The 19,176-nt window shown below is 40.5% G+C and overlaps 1 protein-coding gene across 7 annotated transcripts in view; it reads right to left on the bottom strand.

Moving 5' to 3' along the window:
* Nucleotides 1-19,176, bottom strand: part of syt1a (synaptotagmin Ia) — a 154,638-nt gene that overhangs the window by 9,767 nt on the left and 125,695 nt on the right. For 6 of the 7 annotated variants that reach the window (XM_051077579.1, XM_018662012.2, XM_018661999.2 and 3 more), the window contains 4 exons: nt 18,988-19,113; nt 13,042-13,209; nt 11,147-11,314; nt 6,910-7,027 (listed from right to left, as the gene is read on the bottom strand). In XM_051077579.1, the coding sequence (XP_050933536.1) occupies nt 6,910-7,027; nt 11,147-11,314; nt 13,042-13,209; nt 18,988-19,113 (580 nt within the window). The remainder of the gene's footprint in view (nt 1-6,909; nt 7,028-11,146; nt 11,315-13,041; nt 13,210-18,987; nt 19,114-19,176) is intronic. The other variant, XM_018662018.2, reaches the window with a different exon arrangement.

Genomic DNA, 19,176 nt, shown 5'->3' with positions numbered 1-19,176 from the left:
AACAAATTAATATAAATGAAATAAATACGCACATACAACCCAGGGCACAGATAGCAGCATAAAAAATGTTGACCAGATTGTTGAAAATTCTGGTTCCACATGCGAAGACCACATAATGACGCTTAATGATCTCTGATCTCAGCCCACAATCATTAAGAATATACAAGCTATAGGAGAAAATGAATGAAAGACACTTTGCGTTATTTATCATTTAAGACAACACGCTGCTTTAGAGAGACAAAAACAAATAACCACAATAATCTCAGAGATGCTAATAAGGTAGTCCCTTGCCCCAGGCTAACAATACCCCATCTAAATACTGAACCTCAGAGTTGTGCAACAGAATGAATAAGGAGGAAGACTGTGAATTAGAGCTTATAATTAGTTGTTGAATCGCTGCTTGCCCTGATAATCTGGATTTATCTCAGTATCCCATATGCACAAAGTCTTTATTATGCTTCATGTTTTTTGATGTGTGGGCTGCTCTGAAAAAAATCTCAGTTGTTAGTTGGAACATTGAAGGATTTCTAGCAATAGCAAATACTGAACGAGCTTAGGGCCCTTAATATTTTATTCAATTTAGGGGGATAAAGACCTGATTTCAGACTTGCGGACTCGCTCAGGGCAGCTGACATGAATATAGAGAGAAAACCACACAAACAGAGTAAGAGGGGAAAAAGTAGCAGAATAAATAGATGACAGAGACATGAGTGAAAAGGTAGCAGGCTCCTAATGGAGTGGGTGTCCATTATTACTCTCCTGCTGAGAGGAGCTGGAGTGCTGGGATGATAGAAATAGTCAATGAGGAATATGTGTGAGTGTGTTGTCACTTTATGCAGGAAATGAATACATCCAATAGTACCATCTAGTATGTGTCAAACCACAGAAAGAGCCTTTTATGTACTGTTTTAATCCATCAAGTCTGTGTCTAATTTAAAATTTGATACTGCAAAGCCTTAACTTTGGGAATCTTTGTCGACTAAACTTAAAATCTCACAATTCCTTAGTGCTGTTCTGTGGGATTTCTGTGGGATTTTTGCACTGAAGTCTCATAAATTACTTGCCAATACTGTCTCATTTTCACCCCCTTGGATGATCTGTATGAGTGAAGTTTCTGCAGGTTTTCTTTGTGTGATCAGCCACGGGTGGCTGTCGTTGCTCATAGAAACTCCTCAATTCTTTTTCTGGTTATTTCACACTAATCTCGTGTAGGCAGACCTCTGTCACAGAGGTCTAGAGAGAGTCAAGCACAGAAGCTGAAAAATGGCATAGATGGTCTAGAAAAGAGAATTTTGAGATTTGTGCTCAAAATAATACATTTAAGATTAAGATTTCAAAATAAACTTACAGAGCCATCTCAGATTCTCATTTGCAAATACAATCAATGACCAACTGACAGTTTGTTAGGCCCGGGCTCCTTTGTTACTGTTGATACACCTGCCAAGCTTTCTGTTTTCACACAGCATTGTTTATGCACTTTGCAGCAATAGGAGCAACATCAGTGCTTTTTAAAACAGCACGTCCTTGATTTTACTAAGAGGAAGAAAAAGAAGCAGGCTTCACTTTTCTAGCTGAAGCTGAAATGACAACTGTCACTGGACGATTTTATCAGTTAGATACTTAAGATAACTTAAACTTCAAGAGGTGATGGAAAACACAGTTTCCAGGTGACTCCTCTTTAAAAAACACTTGTAAAAGGGATCTAAAATATGCATTTGATGGCTACATACAAGATGTAAAAAAGTCAGCTTTGATTCTTGTTGATGATCCATGTAGGAAACATGGGAGTGAAGAAGCAGATTTGTTCTTGTATTGCAGGGAAGAGCCAGTAAGTCACTATTTAGGGTTGGCTGGGTTACTGGAGTGTAAACTTCCCCAAATCACATAAAGAGCAAGACAGAAATGAACTGTTAACATCCAGGACCAACTTCGACACAGTGGTGAAATACTGCACTGCTTATACATAAACCCTACAAACTAATGCAGCTAGTTACTGACATGCTAAGTCTAGATTACTGCTATAAGTAGTAAGACCTGTTGTGCCTAGTTACAGTTGCTAAGCTATGATTGGACAATCACTCTGATACAGTGATACATCTATCATTGCATATAGGTGTGTATTTAGGAATACTGCCAACAGTAACACAGCATGTAAAGTACACGTCACGTATCCTCTTATAATGGTAACTGTGCCTGAATAAACACAATACAACAGCTGAAAGAGAATATGCAAGATAACCCCCTTCTCAGGATAAAAAAACACACCTGTGGCGCCACATCACTGCTATCCAGACGCTCTTATCTTTCTGGCCAGCAGATGAGAGTTTGGCATTATTGAGTTTCGGGAGGCTCGCCGTACCTCATATCCGGCCCATTTTACCGTCTGATCCCAGACGGATGTAATCTCTCCTATTTTATGGATGAATGGCAGCGCTCCTGATGCCAGGGCGCTTCCTCACATATGTGTACAGCACAGGGGCTCGTCTTCGCTATCCTGAGGGTTACTCATCTGAGTCCTGGATCCTAGCCATGGTTTTATGAGGCGATGCTCTATCAGCTGTCCATACATTTCCTCCAGGAATCTGGAAGCAGGTTTCTGGATAAGTGATGAGCTCTGAGCCAAATCAGCTGCAGAGTTAAGTAGAGCTACTAAAGTGGTCTAATTTTAAAGCGGTTACTTCTAGTTTGTATTTCAAGCTGTGAATAATTGCCAGCTGTGAGTCATTTGGATTATTTTGGCGAGGATAGTGACTGTCGCATAACACCAAACACAGAGTTTGTTTCTTCCTAAAGTATTTCCGTGTTCACTGAGTGTGGCCGCTGCGGGTGCTGGCAGAATTGTGCCAAATGAACACCAATACAAGCAGGGTTAAATATAGCCTTGCTGTCATCTTAGCTTTCCTCCCATCATTTTGGATTTGCCATGGTGGGTGCACCCAGGGGTGACTGTCGGTTTAGTTTTACACACTCAACTCAGTGGTGAATCACACACAAACCACACAAACACAGGCGCTTACAGTGAAACTCTTCCAGAGGCGCAGACCCACATAAAACGCCTTCACAAAATGTGATGGAGATCTTTGTGATATTGTGTTGCAGTCTTGTTTACACAATGAGAATGAATTATCTGAAAACTTAGAAATCCTCCTGTAACTCATCTGCTTCTTATTATCTTTGGAATTTGTACATATTAAAGCAAAATTCTGACAAAATAAATTTTGAAGTCCCTGTTCTTTTTCAAATTGCTTTCTTCTCTCAGGCTTCTTCATCATTTTAATGATCCCTCAGGCCTGTTCTCTTACTGACTGGGAGAAAACTTCTCAGTCCAACCTGCCAGAGGAACAAAACAAATATACCCTGCAGCCGAGAAGCTTGATGGTGAGCTGGAGCATCAGGTCGGGGCAGTGCGGCTTCATTACCACTGACACGGTGCCTGTTCGCCTTGATAACCTCCCCCACTGTGGGCTATTACCTGGTTATGTGCCTCCTCGCAGCCCTCTGGGACGTCTTCAGAGATACAAAGAGGGTGGGACAAAACACTTTTGCTGCCACTACCTCTATAAGCCTGCATGTCCTCATTCCGAGTCGCTTCCAGACACTTAGCCTTTGTGTCCGACACACTTTTGAGTCTGACTCACCTTTGATGGTGCACCTTGCCAGGGATACACGATAGTAGCTTGAAATACTGCAAAATGCACCACTTTAAACAGACAATAAGTGAATTTCGACTGTCCTACTACATAAAATAAAATGATACATCTGTGGGAGGCTGAGAGAGTTGTTGACTCAAGGATGACTTTGCCTTCTTGCTGCAATTACTGGCTTTTATATCTCACTTTCTGGTGTTTAGTCTATTTGCGCAAGTGTAAAATGTACCGCCCACTGAAGCTTCAAGATTCTTTGAAATCTGATTGCCTACAACTCAACATAATGGGTATGTATTGGAACTATACATTGGTATGGAGCCAGCTAAAGTAGAGAGAGGAGTAACTTGTCTGTAATGAGACTAGGATTATTTTGAGACGACAGCTAAAGAGCATGCTGCTCGGTGCATCACTGCAGTTGAATAGCAGCAATCCTGAGGAGCACCGAAAGTCAATTGTATTTTCACAACTATTATTTCAAAAGTCTGTATTTCTAGAAACACAGCGTGGACGTAGATTTGGAGGGATGTTTCATGAGGAGCCAATCAAAAGAATTATTTCTGATTATACATTGGTTAAGGATAATACCCACATCTTCCTCTGTGAGCCATAATTAGGCATGGTAAACAGGATGACAATAGAGGAGAAGGCTGATCCTAGGCCATCAATTACTTGTCCTCCTCCTTAAGCTCTGGCTGAGCCTCTTTGTGGATGGCGGCTAATTATTGTTATTAGAGACCTGCCCATTATTTCATCCATCTGCTACACTTTTAAGTCCATTCTCAGAGCAGAAAAGCAGTTGCAACTAACAAAAATCAAAACTAAAACTGCAATTTAGAGTATATTCTGGTTGTGTGTAATTAGAAACATGCACTGTGCTATTACTGCATGCTAATAATTCACCCTGAAACTACACAGATAAAACATGCTCCAATTAAATGTGACATACAGTACACTGTGTCAAACTGTCTGGCTTCCCCAGCTATTTCTCTTCTCTGGAAAAGACAAATCTGGTCTTCAAAGTGAACAGATCTACACCTTTTTTCATACTGGCTAGTTGATGTGGCTGACAACTGAAAATTTTGACAATCCCACGATGCAAATGGGCACAGGTGAGAGCTAATGCCAGAAGCATAAAATGGCAGCGGGGGAGTTTTTTTTTTTTTTTTTTTTCGTTTTTCTGCCAAATGGCTGCTCACACTGGTCTGATAGATGAAAGGGAGCTCTGAGCTTTTAGTGTGCACTGTGTTACAGTAGTGCAGGATGTTTAGGCTTATATGGAGAGACTGGGCTGTCAGGCAGAAAGTAAGTGGACCCAGGTGTATGGTAATTGCAGCAGAAAGAGTCGAGGCGGGAGGGAAGTGGACACCGGGGAATTTAAAATGAAACCACTGAAGAAAGTCAAAGGAGAGGAGGGAGGGCGGGAGAGGGGCCAGTTTATTGTGTGGTTCTGTATGTGTTTATGAGGGTACACATGTGAGTGTGTCTGACATCATCAAAAATTAGATGCTGGCCACTCAATACTGTCTAGCTCTAGCAACGCTTTGTTTGTTATCAGACATTGTATAATTGATCAGTAATACAATGATGGTCAAGGGGAAATGACAGTAGAGTGGGCCTAAACAAGTCTTGGTCACAATCCTCATCAAACTGAACCACATCAACTTTGAGACATGACAGGTTGTGCAATGATTGATGTTAACCAAAAAAAACAAAACACAAAAACAAACAAACAAACAAACTTGTGTCGTCCATCTGCTCTATCATGTTTTGTAGCAAACACAGACACTTCTATGCATCAGAAAATCTCAAAGGAACTTGCAGAGGAGTTTGCAATGTGAGTTTCAGCTAAATACATTTTCAGACTCTACCTGTTCTATGTCATCTCACATCATGCTATGATTGGTTGCTTTGTTAAAATTGGCTGTAGCAGCAGTCACACAGTGGGATTTCGTCTCGACACTGTCGCAGTTTTGATGCAGCCGGTCTTTGGTCACTGAAGCTCCAAACTTTTTATAATTGACTACCAAAGATTTCACCATAATTCTCAGGCACAACTCAAAATCACACAGTGTAAAGGGCTCTTTAAGGCTGGAGCTCAGATTAGATTAGATTAGATTAGATTAGATACTTTATTAATCTGCAAGGGAAGCTCAAGACAACTCACTCAGCTAATGAAAAACACCCAACTAGAAGTTCCCTGAGCCAAAGAAGGCGTCTAAGATATCAAATTATCAGTAATATAAAGTTACTGAAGAAAGAACATCCTCCCAATGAACAACTAAATAATTCATTTATCAAAATTGCTGGAAATTATTTTTCTAACAGTAGTTTTGGCTCTAACCTTAGTGTTTTAGGTCAAACATTAGCTTTTGGCAGAGTTGTTTTTTCAAAAATCCAGTCCTAGAAGAACCCCAGTGTGTATGCCTGTGTGCACTCAGTGAGCTCATTATAATTACAGAGCGACTAAGGTATGTCTGGATTTAAAGCTGTAATGTGTGCACAGCTGGCTCTGTTATGCACCTCTGCCCAGACTGCTGACTCTTCCCCACAGGAGATACACAGTTCTACAAAATGAGATTTCCACTTCACAATAAACATTACATCTCTCATGAGTGGAAACTTAGCATAAGTCTCTTAACTGCTAACTCAGACTGGATTTGTGTAGTGTCCTGGGACCTGGTTTTAGAGATCTGTGTTTTTTCATCCCTAAATGGAGCATTTAACTGACTGAAACAGATAGACTGACCCCATCTTGTTTGTGTGTGTGTTTCAGTCATGAACGTGGTGTTTGTAGGTGGTGTGTGTACGATTTCCACCCCTCTTCTGCCCTAACGAGTGGCACATTCGGTTACCATGACATCAGACCTGCTATTCAGACTTGACCATATTGTGATAAAGGTCATCTATTGATCTTAATCCTACATGAGTGTATTGTTGGGGCTACGCAACAGCATAAATATGTTTCCCTCTTTCTACTACTTTCTTTTCCCAACATATTGTCTCCATTATTGCATGCTATAATCATTAGCTCTGAACAGTGCAGTTTCCTCTGAGCATCCGTTCAAAGTCATCTTTTTTCTTTGATAAATGTAATCGTGACCAGTGATGTATTTGGGTGGTTGTTATGAAGAAAAAGAGAAACCTAGCAGTGTTGTAGGACAGGCAAAGTGAGTGCTGCAGTGCGTGTATAATTACAGACAAAAGCCCTGTCAGATGGAAAGTCAGTGGGCACACACATGCACACCCTTGCAATTCTCCTCACCTGACAAGCCTCCCACATCCATTTTCTTCAGGTTTTTGGCCTCGAGGATGACCACGGTCAGCTTGCCAGCAGTGGGGACGTATCGCAGGGAGAAGCAGATATCGCCCAGCTTCTCTTGCTGTTGGAGAGACATTGCAGAGGTGAGAACAGTTTTAACAGCAACTACCAAATCTAAATTTACTGCTTCACATGTTCACAGCAGATGCTCACTAAGAGGCTAGATGAGGACGAAAAAAAACTTGTAAATTCCCCACCAAAACACATTGGAAATTGTTCAGTCAACCAAATCTGACGCTTGTGTTGCCTTTTTTAACATGTTAGACATGTTGGTGTTTATTTGGTTCTGCTCTCCACAGACTGAAAGGATAGGCTTTTAATGCTGAAAGCAGGAAGTACCACCGTGTCTGTATGAAAAGTGATAGTTTAATATTATTAGAGGTTAAAGTACAGCATACTGACAGTGGGCTGTAGAGTTGTTTACAGTAATTACAGTGTCCAGTTTGAATCAGGGTGTATATCTGCATAAAATCTGCATAAGTGACAGATGTTTTTGTAATTGCTTTAAGAGCATTACATTTCCATGTATTTATGTGTCACCAAGCTTTTTAATGCAGACAGATCAGCATACATACATTCAGTAGTCACTGTAGAACTGGAAATTACTTCAGTAAAGTAATAATTAATATTTAGAATTAACATGTCAATTAGTGACCATGATGGCCTTTCTCCTTCTTGTAGTGACTTCTGTGACAAATTATTATATGGCTTAAGACAGAAGCATTTCCATTATTGATCTAAAATGAAAGAAAGCAACACTGAACACTGGAAAAGTATCCCTGTATCAATGTGATTTGATTTTCTGATCATTCAGATAAACTTGTACTGGACAGATAAGTGAAGATACAGAGCATAAGTCTTGCTAACATTGATCATTGAAGATGTAAGCAGGCACAATAATCTAGAAAATGACTGCTCTCAGGAAGTCCACTGTATTGATGTAATGAAATTAATGTCTAATATGGACGCTGAGCATGAGGAGTGTTTTTATTTACAGCACAACAACTGTGCAGAACATATGTACACCACAATAAAAATGAATAAGATGGATGGAGACCAATTTTTTGGAGACAAATTTGCATGCACAAATATTTTCTAATATATTATATCCAAAACAGTCCCCTGATGTGTTACCAGGACAAGCTGTTAACAATGTTAGTCATCATGTGAGCCAGCTGTCTGCTGTCCTATTGTATAAATGGGCAAATAATTTCAAAATACAGACAGAACAATTGTCCATCAGTTAAATTAGATTCCAATTTAAGTGACTAGGACTGCTAATACTACTGCAACTGCTGATACTATAGCCAACTGCAGTAACAACAAAGCATTTACACTATACTGTATGTTACAAAAACATACATTTTAAACAGTTTAAAAGGTACTTTTTTACAACTAACAGAGTACTGGAATCAGATTTATGTATTATGTAGGACTGGTTTGTCTCCATATTTTGCATTATTCCACTATATAGAAATAGAAAAGTGCTTAACTCAACAGCATTAACAGTCAAAATTAAAATATATCAAGTAGAAATACATTAAAATCATAATACTACCCATGAAGTATCTTTTACAGGGTGCCGAAACAGGTAGAGCTTACGCTTCACATCAGGCAGCATCTCTGAGTCACAGCTGCAGCGTCATAGCCAATCAATTGTACAAAAAGTCATTGCATGTGTTCAGTCGTCTTCTATGGATTTGGTGTCTTCTTTTGGTTTGAATGCTTTCTAATATCGGCCCCCACTTTTGTTTGCCACTCATCACTTTGCTGGAAAAGTACTGACTGCAATCACTCCACTGGTTCACACAAATCACCAACAACACACAGCCTCATTATCATACACCGAACGGAGAGCGATTCATATTCTTGCCATATTCCCTTATCAACACGAGGAGCAGACACAGTCAATAACTCTCTCTCGGGTCACACCTGCTTTACGTGTGGCCATTCTGAAGGGAGATTATAAATCAGAGGCAAACCGGACATGAATATCGACCTTTGTTTTGTTTCAGGAGTCTTTCATCAAGTTTCAATCAAGGTCTATTTCCTCATGTAGAATCAGTGTTGTGGAAATATCTGCAGTGTGATTTAGCCCCTGTTCACACCTGGTATTAATATGCATCTTGGGTGATCTGATCACAGATGGACATCTCTAAGTGCGTCAATTCACACCTGGCATTCGAATGTGTCTCCACTTGTGATTGGATCTCACTTCCCCGCTCTAAATGCAAATAAACATGCACATCATTTCGTTCTGCAAAGACCAAATGCATTGTTGTTGGCAAAGGACATCAGTTGAGTAAGCAGTTCTTTGGTGTGCCCCTGAACACACATAAGAATGTGGCCATATGCAGCCCAGACAACCTCTGAATGTGTTGAGAGATCAGGTCTCTATGTGTCTTGGGTGTGTTCAGCCCTGTATTTAAAGCTGTCCACTTGTAATCATATCACCCAAGACACATGTCAGTTTAAAGGGCTGTAAAGGGCCTCCACTCATTTCATTTATCATCCAGTATCCTGGCTGGTGGCTGCGCAACAAAACCAGTGACTTAATAGTCTTCAGAGGAGGGTGGGGTTTTAATCACAAATACATGCTCTCCTGGAGGCCAGCGAGAGAAGGAGTGATGGTTAATTATGCCTGTCGAGTGCAGTGACCTGGCACTTTAATATTTTCTATGAACTGTAAAAGGCCAGCCACTGCCTTCTCAACTTAAAGGACATTTTCCAAACTTGCTACTTCAAATTTGACCTTAAAAAGTAAAGAGAATTGTGTTACAAGTGTGTAGGCAGAGTATTAAATCTTGAATTTTACTCTTACTGCTGCCTTTTCACTGAGCTCACTGCTTAAAGATTTATACCTGAAAGAGATGCTCTTTCTTTGAGTATTTGGACTGAGTCCTGTCAGAGCTTTCTTTGCTTTATATAATGTATATTTAAAACCAGTGGCTCCCAGCCTTTTTTTGGCTGGTCTTAAAACAAATCAAGATCTACGTGTGACCTCTAATCACAAGTTGCACATGTCTATGGGCTGGGAACAGTTCAGTCAGTGTGATTTTTCCTCCTTGGACTAAAGCTGAAGCCAGGGGGGCAATTACTGTAGTTAAGCTTAGCATCAAGTCTGAAAGCAAGGGGTTAACGTCTAGCCTGGCTCTCTTTAAAGTTTAAAAATACACCTCTGAAGCTCACTTAATAACATATTATCTTATTTGTCCAGTCTGTACAAAAAAGAGGTGTTTAAATGTTAGTTTGTGGTTTAAGGGAAGTTACATGTTGTAACTAATTCATTCAAACTCTCAGAAACGAAAGCAAATGAAGCGCCTTTCCCAAAATGTCAAACTATTTCTTAAAATTGGTTAGCTCCCAATGCAATGGAGTCCTTTTCACTTTGGCAGGTACAATTTTCAGCTACAGAGGCAGACACTGAGTTCTGCAAACTGTCTACCAATGCACACAATCTGAATAAAATTCTTGACAAGTGGATAATGTGTTGTCACTTCCATGCATTCTCAATTACCAACCATAATTATAATAGTAATACATTTTAAGCAGTTAGAAGGTGGAAAGTAGCAATTTCCTTGGTTGACTTCTGCACCTGCCCTCTGCTGAGCCTGAACACTAAAGAATCGCTCCAGTGTCTCAAGCCTTGTGTAAAATTGTCAGGTGCAGCAGGTGCAACCAAAACATTAAGGAAGTATACTGACGCCCTTCAACTCCAACAACATCACCAGCCATTCAACACTGTTGTAATTAACCTTTAAGTCAAACCTCCATAATACAAAAACTGAGGTTCCCCTGGCAACACGTGCTATATGCCATGACATTTACCATGAAAATTGAATCTCCTGAACTGTTGCCTGGAAAGTCACACTCCTATTAATTGAAGGGGAAGTGTGGACATCTGATTAAGTGACATTTCCAGGAGAGATGGATTACATCAGCCACGGCACCAGGTTTGTGGTTCAAGCACAAATGGCTTGCTGAACACAGCAAAATGATTATTGTGATATCACTTATGCAGTAAAAATACTCTTAATATTGAAACAGCAGCTACTAGGTTTATACATCCAAGCTCTGGCACTCAGACAGGTGTCCCAAAATTATTTCAAACCCACTCATTTCCCTTGAGATTGAACTTTTTGGTATGCGCCTCCGCCTACACAGGTTTCATAAGCCTTACCTCCTCCTTCTCAGCACTCTGCAGATCCCGCCACTCCTCTGTTATGTGGCTGAAGTCCACCTTATTCATGGGCACCTTGATGTCGCCAATGGCATCGTGTTTGGAAAAGCGGTCAAAGTCGTACACCGTCATCACCAGCGTCTTCCCGCCGAGCTCTACATAGGGGACCTGGAGAAGACAACAGCAGTAACAGGGCACAGAGGGTTCAACACATTGCTCAGTTTGGTCAGGAGCTTGTTTAGCAGAGTCTCACATGAATACATCAAACTGAATGTCAGTGCTGGTGTCTCTTGACAAGACAAATAAACAAGGTTGTGCTCACTGAAAGAAGAGGCTGTGTTGTTAAAAACCCAGAGCTTGCCGAACTGCCAGTACTTTGTGTGTAATACAAACTAGCAGGCTAACAGTGGCTATTTTTGTTTTTGCCCTTTTAACTCTTCCAATCTACTATTCTGTATGTTTCTGTTTAGAGGTAAAGACCAACATAGCCACACAATGACCAATATGATGAACGACAACCTAAGCGTCCTGTATCAGGGCAAATCATTAGCTACTTAGCATGTTGTCAGAAGCTGAAGTGATGACATATTTTCAAGAAAACATTATATTATTATTATTAGTGGGACCTTTCAACCACTCAGAGGAGTATTTTTCTACTATTCCTCTTGTCTTTATGAGTCTATGAGCATTAAGTTAGCAAGTTAGGCTAACATTACCACTTACAGTCATCAAGTGTCTGTGATGATTAATCTGTCTCTATGAATCTCTGACACTGTTTATTAGTTATTCAGCACAATTTCAGCTGAGCTACCAGTTTATTACCTGCGTCATATCAACTTCCCTCGTAAAGACTATGAAGCTCAGTTTTTGCTGACTTTGTATGAGAGGCATTGTTTCAACTTTGTGGTATTTTTGAAACCAAGGTTTGCTGTATTGTATTACATTAAAAGTTGTGTTGGAAGTTTTGTTGTATACACACTGCACTGTAACGTTTCAGTGTCGCAGATTTCAATTTAATGTTGACAGTCCTGAACTTCAACAGAAAAGTTTGTGATGTTTCTATTCTAAAGTTAATTACATGTCAAGCAGAGTCAGATTTGTGAGTTTTTTGGAGCAGGCGGATGCTGATGTTGTGGGTGCTTTGGTTCCCAAATCAATCACTACTGCCCCCGCCCTGACAGACGCTGTTATCTCGCCTAAAAGACAGATGACGGAGGGAGGGGGGTGGTCTAGGCAGTACGTTTTGGGGATGAAAATTATTAAATGGAAATAAATTGTTAAACATTAAAAATGGGAGTGTGGAAGAGATAAGACTCTGATTTGTTCTTGACATTATCTCACAAAAGCATCTTTTATTTTTGACGGCGTCACTGCTGCTTATAATCACCTGTTTTTTGTTTTCGATGTATCACAGATTTGGAATTACAAAAAAACACACACAAATAAACCTGGTATTGAGACGGATATCACATCACATTATGCTTAACTTAAACCAAACACCTGCGCTCTTCACTGTCGGGCGAATAACAAAACTTTCCACTGATGAGCAACAGCCATGCATCCATTATGGCTAAGGCAAGGCCAGGGTGTAGCGGTGCATCTGCCTGTGTTAATCCCAATCACACTGAGCCTCACTTGTGTGTGTGTGTGTGTGTGTGTGTGTGTGTGTGTGTGTGAGTGTGTGAGTGAGTGTAACCATGTGTGTGAGATATTCTGTCAGGAGCTTGTTAATGTGCCAGCTGGTTGCTGTCTCCACACCTTCCCAGCATTCATGGCTGCATGCAAATCAGATTGTCAGTGGAACCAAAAGATCTCCAGCTTCAAAAAAGTGCTTGAAATGCGCAAATGTTTTTGAGCACACGGTGAAATCAAATGAAATGAAACTTTTAATGTACCTTGAAGGTGAACTGCTCATTGAAGACAGGATTGAGGGTCTTCCTGTGGACCTTGGTCTCAAACTTCTTCTTCTTGTCAGGCAGCAGGTAGACCTTTACGTACGGGTCAGATGTGCCACCCATGTCCATGGCAGGCAGCTCTGCTGCCTGGATAATCCCCACTATGAGCTAAGAGAGAAAGATGAAGGACAGAAAAGTGAGGGAGGATGTGTCAAAAAGTCCACAAGTCCAAATCATCATAACGTGTACCATCATCCCACCACCATCCTTACAGTGAATCTGTATCTTGGATAAAAAAAAAAATCTAGAAATCTTAATCATTACTCTATGACCTCCTGGATTTTTTTGTCACATGTCTTGTCTTTTGATTTCAAGAGCAATCACTTCTCCATAATGGTGGTGTAAGGATGATTCAGTGTCATTTTTCTAGGATATGGCACCAATATGAGAAGGTTATGTTGACAGAATCTGGCAGCGGCTGAAGAGTTCGTAAAGGTCAGGATGTGTCAGACCAGGAATGAGAGGACTGTTTCTCTTCACACAAGGCTGATAATTGATAACCACATTGGGGGGCCTGGGAGGCTGATTGACCTGCCAGTCAGAGCCCCTACTCAAAGGCCTCTCAGGAGGCCCAGCTAGTCAGTCAATCAACTTCCTATCAGGCAGCCATCAAGCAGCAATCTGGAGGCTGACCAAGGCACTCAGCCATGGAGCTCTACAGCTGTCAGCTGCTGCATCAGTTTACTGTGTGTGGAGCTACCACTGACACAGCGGTGAATAAAAAAATGGGAAACAATGACCTCCAGCTGGTAATCAACATGAAGCAAGTAACCACCAATATGAAGGAAAATCAATTACACAGACAAAAAATTGATTTATTGACAGGCTTCTTAAGATTTTAAGATACAGCGACACATCCCACAGGCGGCGGCGCTTTAAAAACTAAAATTAATAGCTGAATCAATGTGGGTAAAGTGAAGGACCACAGTTTTTTTAAGTAACATTCAGACTAAGGCTAAGGTTAAAAATAAAAATGAAATAAACCAAAAACAGCATGTAGTTAAACTAGATATCAGTAAACAAATTTTTGACTTTGGAAATAGTAGTTTGACAAAACAATCCCATTTCAAGGTCCGCTGACTAGTTTATTTTTTTTGGAAAAATTGACATGGAATCCTTCAGGAGTCCTTGACATTGGAAATTCTACATTTGCAAAACAAATCCCAACGCAAACTGAACATTGTGACATGGGTGAAAGCTCTGGACAAAGCTGATAAGTAGAACTTAAGTTGGGACTGTTTTATCAAACTAGATGTGGTCATACTAGACTACTGGGTTAGCCAGTTAGTTAAGACAGTTTGCTTCTGGTATTATGGCCCAGTTTATATGAATGAAAAAAACTTACTGTCATTTTGAAGCTTACACTAATTGGTACATTAGCTTTGAAAACTGTGGTTGTTTGCCTCCGCACATTAATGTGTAACTCAACTAATGAGAGTATTATTGCCTCCAGAGCAGCTCTTCCCTGAGAATTATTCATATTACTAAAATGCCAAGACCCTGCTGTTGTGTTACATTAGTTTGTTTGTACTCACTGTACCATTCACTATAAATTTATGTCTTGCTTATTTATGTCACTTTAGGTGGGTTTACTCTTCAGTTTATAACTAAGTATTAACTCAGATGTATGTTACATCTGTCTCAGTAGTAGGTACAGATTTACAGAGGGTGGTGGTGAGATTCCAGTAGGGAAAGGTCTTCGTGGAGTGATGTAGTGTTACACAGGGTCAACATACTGTGACTGTACCACAGATACACACGTTCACTCACTAACATACATCATAAATGACAAGGGTGAACACAGGTCGAGAACATCATGGAAAGTATGAGATGTCTTGGATTAATGAACAGCTCCCCAGGTTATGCACAACATTTTCTTGGCATTATGTTGAAAACACACTGCAAACACTGAAATGAAATCCTGATCATGATTTCAATGGATCATTCAGAATCACTTGCTGTGATATAGTTACTACCTCAGAAGGTAAATACAATTATCCTGGCTGCCATTTACCTGAACCTAAATGTAACCACGTTTTGCACTGTACTGCTGTGAAGCGGCACTTGGATTTTGAGTGTGGCAATTCATCCTTGCACGCTGTCCTCCTGATTTCCACCCATCCATCTGCACAGTTTGTGGCAGACACAGCATGTCATACCATCTTTACTTGGAGAGGCACTGATGCTTGAGAACAGACAAGAGCGGGATGTGGTTAGAAATGTTGATATGCAGTTTGCTGCTCTGGCTAATTCTATCTTTCCCAGACACTATGCCTGACATTCACTATGCTAACTGAGGAGGGGTTTTCCCAAAACTCATTAGGAACATCTTTTCTAAAATTAAACCCAGCAGTTAACACTGCTCACAGTAAAATTAAGTATAAATTGTATTTCCCCCCCAAATTTCACTTAGTCCCCAACTGTGAGTCTAATGATTCACTTTCACATTTTCTAAAATTTGTTGAAGTGAAAGAAAAGACTTTTGGGCAAAAAAACCTTCCAATTAAAATAACTGAGTAATTTGATGTTACCTGTGTTGTGCTTTTCCAGCTGCTACTGTTAAGTTGTAGCTGTTTTATTATTGGTGTGCACCTCATGTGGTGTACATAAAGCTGCAAACTAATGATTATTTTCATTTTCAATGATAAAATGTCAAAAGAAACAAAAATAAAGAAATAAAAAATGATGATTACAAGTTTTCATAGCCAAAGCCGATGTCTTCAAATTGCTTGTTTTGTCCAACTAAGCCAAAAACCCAATAATTGGTAATTTGCACACATTGGACAAGCTGACTGAAGCTGGTTCATCCACCTCTTCAGTTCAATTCTGCAGATATCCATTGTGCCTAGAGGATGATTCCTAACAACTTTTAACATTTTTGGTTTTAGTGAAAAACATCAATAGCTGTAAGACTGATTGCTGTGAAATTTGGTGCAGATATTCACATTTCCCTAAGGATGAATTATAATAACTACGGTGATCCCTCAACTTTTCATCTAGCCCCACTACTTTGGTTTTTAATCACATACTTCCAAAACAAATGAGCCTCAGCTGTACTTTGGTTTAGTGCTAATCGCCATATGTCAGCATGCTAACATGCTAAACTAAGATGGTGAACATTACAATAATACAATAAACAAAAAAGCAGCAAACCCTCACATTTGAGAAGCCGATTGTCTTGGACTTATATGATTAATCACCAATCACAACTTTGTCTGACTGTCTATTTGTTTTGGCACACATTATAACTACTATCTAAAAATTCAGACACCTTACTGACGGACCATCTCACCTATTAGAGTAAAAACATTAACTGCGGCTGCGTGTTTGCACATCTGTGTGGGTGTTTCTGTTTAACTAAGGACTCAGGTCCTATCATAGCAGAGGGCTGCTGGTATTAACCCCTCTCTGTTTGTGTGCCACTCTTCAGTCCAGTGAGCAGCATGCTAACCAGTGTGGGTACGGGATGGTGATTCAGCCCTTGGCAGCTTATCTTGGAGAGCTTTGTCCCAGTGCATCATGGTTCTGCTGTGAGTACACACACATACACATACACACATCTAAAGAAGACCAATGATTCTCTTCTTGACTAATATTCACCGCAGCGCCTTTGTGTGTCATTTCGAAAAACGAACTGTCTAGTGGAAATTCGGAAATAAATAATGAAAAAGGAATAATATGGATGTTTTGAAATTCATCTCTTCTTAATAATGAGTTTAAAATTCACATATTCTGACTGGACACAATGCAAGAGGCCTGCTCTTGACCTGCGAAAAGAGCAATGAATATGGTAATGATGTTGAAAGTAGGAATGACATTATAATTCTCTTCCTGCTGTGCTGAGAGAGCTCTTTGTGGTTCATTTGCTGTGTATTTGCCTAATGTAGCTGCGTTGCCGCTCCCTGAGTGATTTGGATCTTTTACAAAACCTTTCGTCTCATTAGTGTATAAACCCAGTGTCATCAACACCAGGGGCTGCAGCCATTTGTGGTGGTTAACAGACAGAAACAAAGCTGAGACTTTTTGCCATGACGACCTGACATTAATCTGCACGTCTTTTCCTACTCAACCTGATCTCCTTGCCTCACTCTTTGCACACACACACACACACACACACACACACACACACACTGGTGTTTCCCCTCTTTCTCTTAGTGAGGTGGAGCATTTACTAGTTTTTGGGCCATCACCTCTTTTGAAAAACAGACAATGAATTAGTGCGTGGTGCTTACAGCAGGAGCTTATTTACACATTTCTGAGACAAACAGATATGAGTTCTATGTGTCTGGGAGGCTTACTGGTGACATTTAGAGAACCAAGAGTTGATTAGTTTGACCAAAAACCACTTGATGTAAACACCTGACAACCAACTCTACTGAAACAGGCTGTTTGGGATTCAGAATGTAGCAAAGCATGGCTGTTAGTATTAACATTTAATGACAACATTTTTGACTTTTATCTCACTGTCAATATTTCATTTGGTCCTACATCAGTGCACTTACCACTGCAGCTTAATTAAGATATGCTTAAGGTTAGGGAATGTTTGTGGTTGTGCCCAACTTACTGCCCATGTATTTGAAAAGAATAGAAACTTCTATTGTATAAAGGAACTTACAAGGCATTAAACCAATCACCTGTGCCAGTTCTCCCTCGGCAGCTTTATGGTGTTCACACTGATTGCATGGGCCTCCAAGCCTGAGGATTAAAAAGGAAAAAAAAAACAGCATTTCCTGAAGGCCACTGTGCCTCTGGACTGTGTCCGTCTCTGACCTGAAAGTGGGTCAGATCGACGGCTGCCTCCATGGATTTTTATAGATCTGCCTGTTTCTTTGAGTTTCTTTAACTTCAGAGGCAGCCGGAGAGGCAGTGAGCCGAGCCCAGCTGCCTCCGAGGTCACTGTCATGAAGCGTGAAAACTGTCATCCATTCATTACACTTCAGCTCCACTGTGGAGCTTATTACCAGTGTAATCAAGAAGCTCATACAGAGACCTGTCACTGCCTCCCACTACATGACAGATCAACTCTGTGAAATGTAATATTGTCCACATAATATCCCTTCTTTATGAAATGACTCAATACTTCGTCATTTTTTCTCTAAAAGAAATAGAGGTCTGGTTGACTGAACACTAATGGGGTCTGCACTTAAGAATTTTATTAGCATCATTATTGATTTTGTAATCTGTGTATTGATAAATAATGGACGGGTTAACTGCTTAAAATTATTAACTATAGACCAGTAAAAGGGACAAACTTTTTTTGTACTGACTGAAGTTTTTATTTGTGTGTGTGCGTAGATAAGGAAGGTGTATCTATGCCAGTGTGTGACTCAGTGTGTATAGGTGCAGTGAGTGTTACTGTCTAATCTCAGGCTGTCAGTTCTGTTTATAATGGTGAGTTAGCTAGCCCAGAGAGGGACATTGCTGTGTTCACGCACCGCGTCTATTATCTGTCACGCAACATCTGGCGCCAGGAAGGTGATGCGCTTCCTCATTCTGCTTTTTAAAACTCAGTCGCTGGAAAAAATAAAGCAGATGGATATCTGCAGGGGCTGTTTTCAATCAAGTAGAAAGTAAGAAACAAATTCAGAGATGAACCAAATCCCAATAGTGTACTGTATCTTTTACAAGGCTCAGTGGCAAATGCACAAACTCGACCACCATGATATCCCTGTGAGATTGCTCTCAAGCTTCAGTGACCAGACTGCTTACAGCAGTTGTAATGCAACAAAAGGAGAATGTTGTGCAAAACCTGGGTTGGGTCCTGTTTAATCTCTGGAGAGATGAGAAGTTGGACCACCTCAGAGGTTCGGTGTGACCATACTTACGAGGGAGGACCTTTCGTAACAACGACACACACTGAGAGAGATTTGGAGAACAGACCCTTACCGTATTCTCTGTGAAATTGTAATCCAGGGAGTATTGTAATTTGCCCAGTTTCTGGTCCTCCTTGGGCTCGGCCTCTTTCTCCGTTTCAGTCAGCCCTGTCTCCGCATCCTCCTCATCCTTCAAGGCCTGAAGGAGACACCCACCAAGAGTCAGTGTCGCCTGTTTGTCGCTGGTGCTAGCACCCAGCCA

The sequence above is a fragment of the Lates calcarifer genome, linkage group LG18 (genome assembly GCF_001640805.2).
Source record: "Lates calcarifer isolate ASB-BC8 linkage group LG18, TLL_Latcal_v3, whole genome shotgun sequence".
Taxonomy (NCBI): domain Eukaryota; kingdom Metazoa; phylum Chordata; class Actinopteri; family Centropomidae; genus Lates; species Lates calcarifer.
This window is presented reverse-complemented; position numbering and strand designations above follow the sequence as displayed.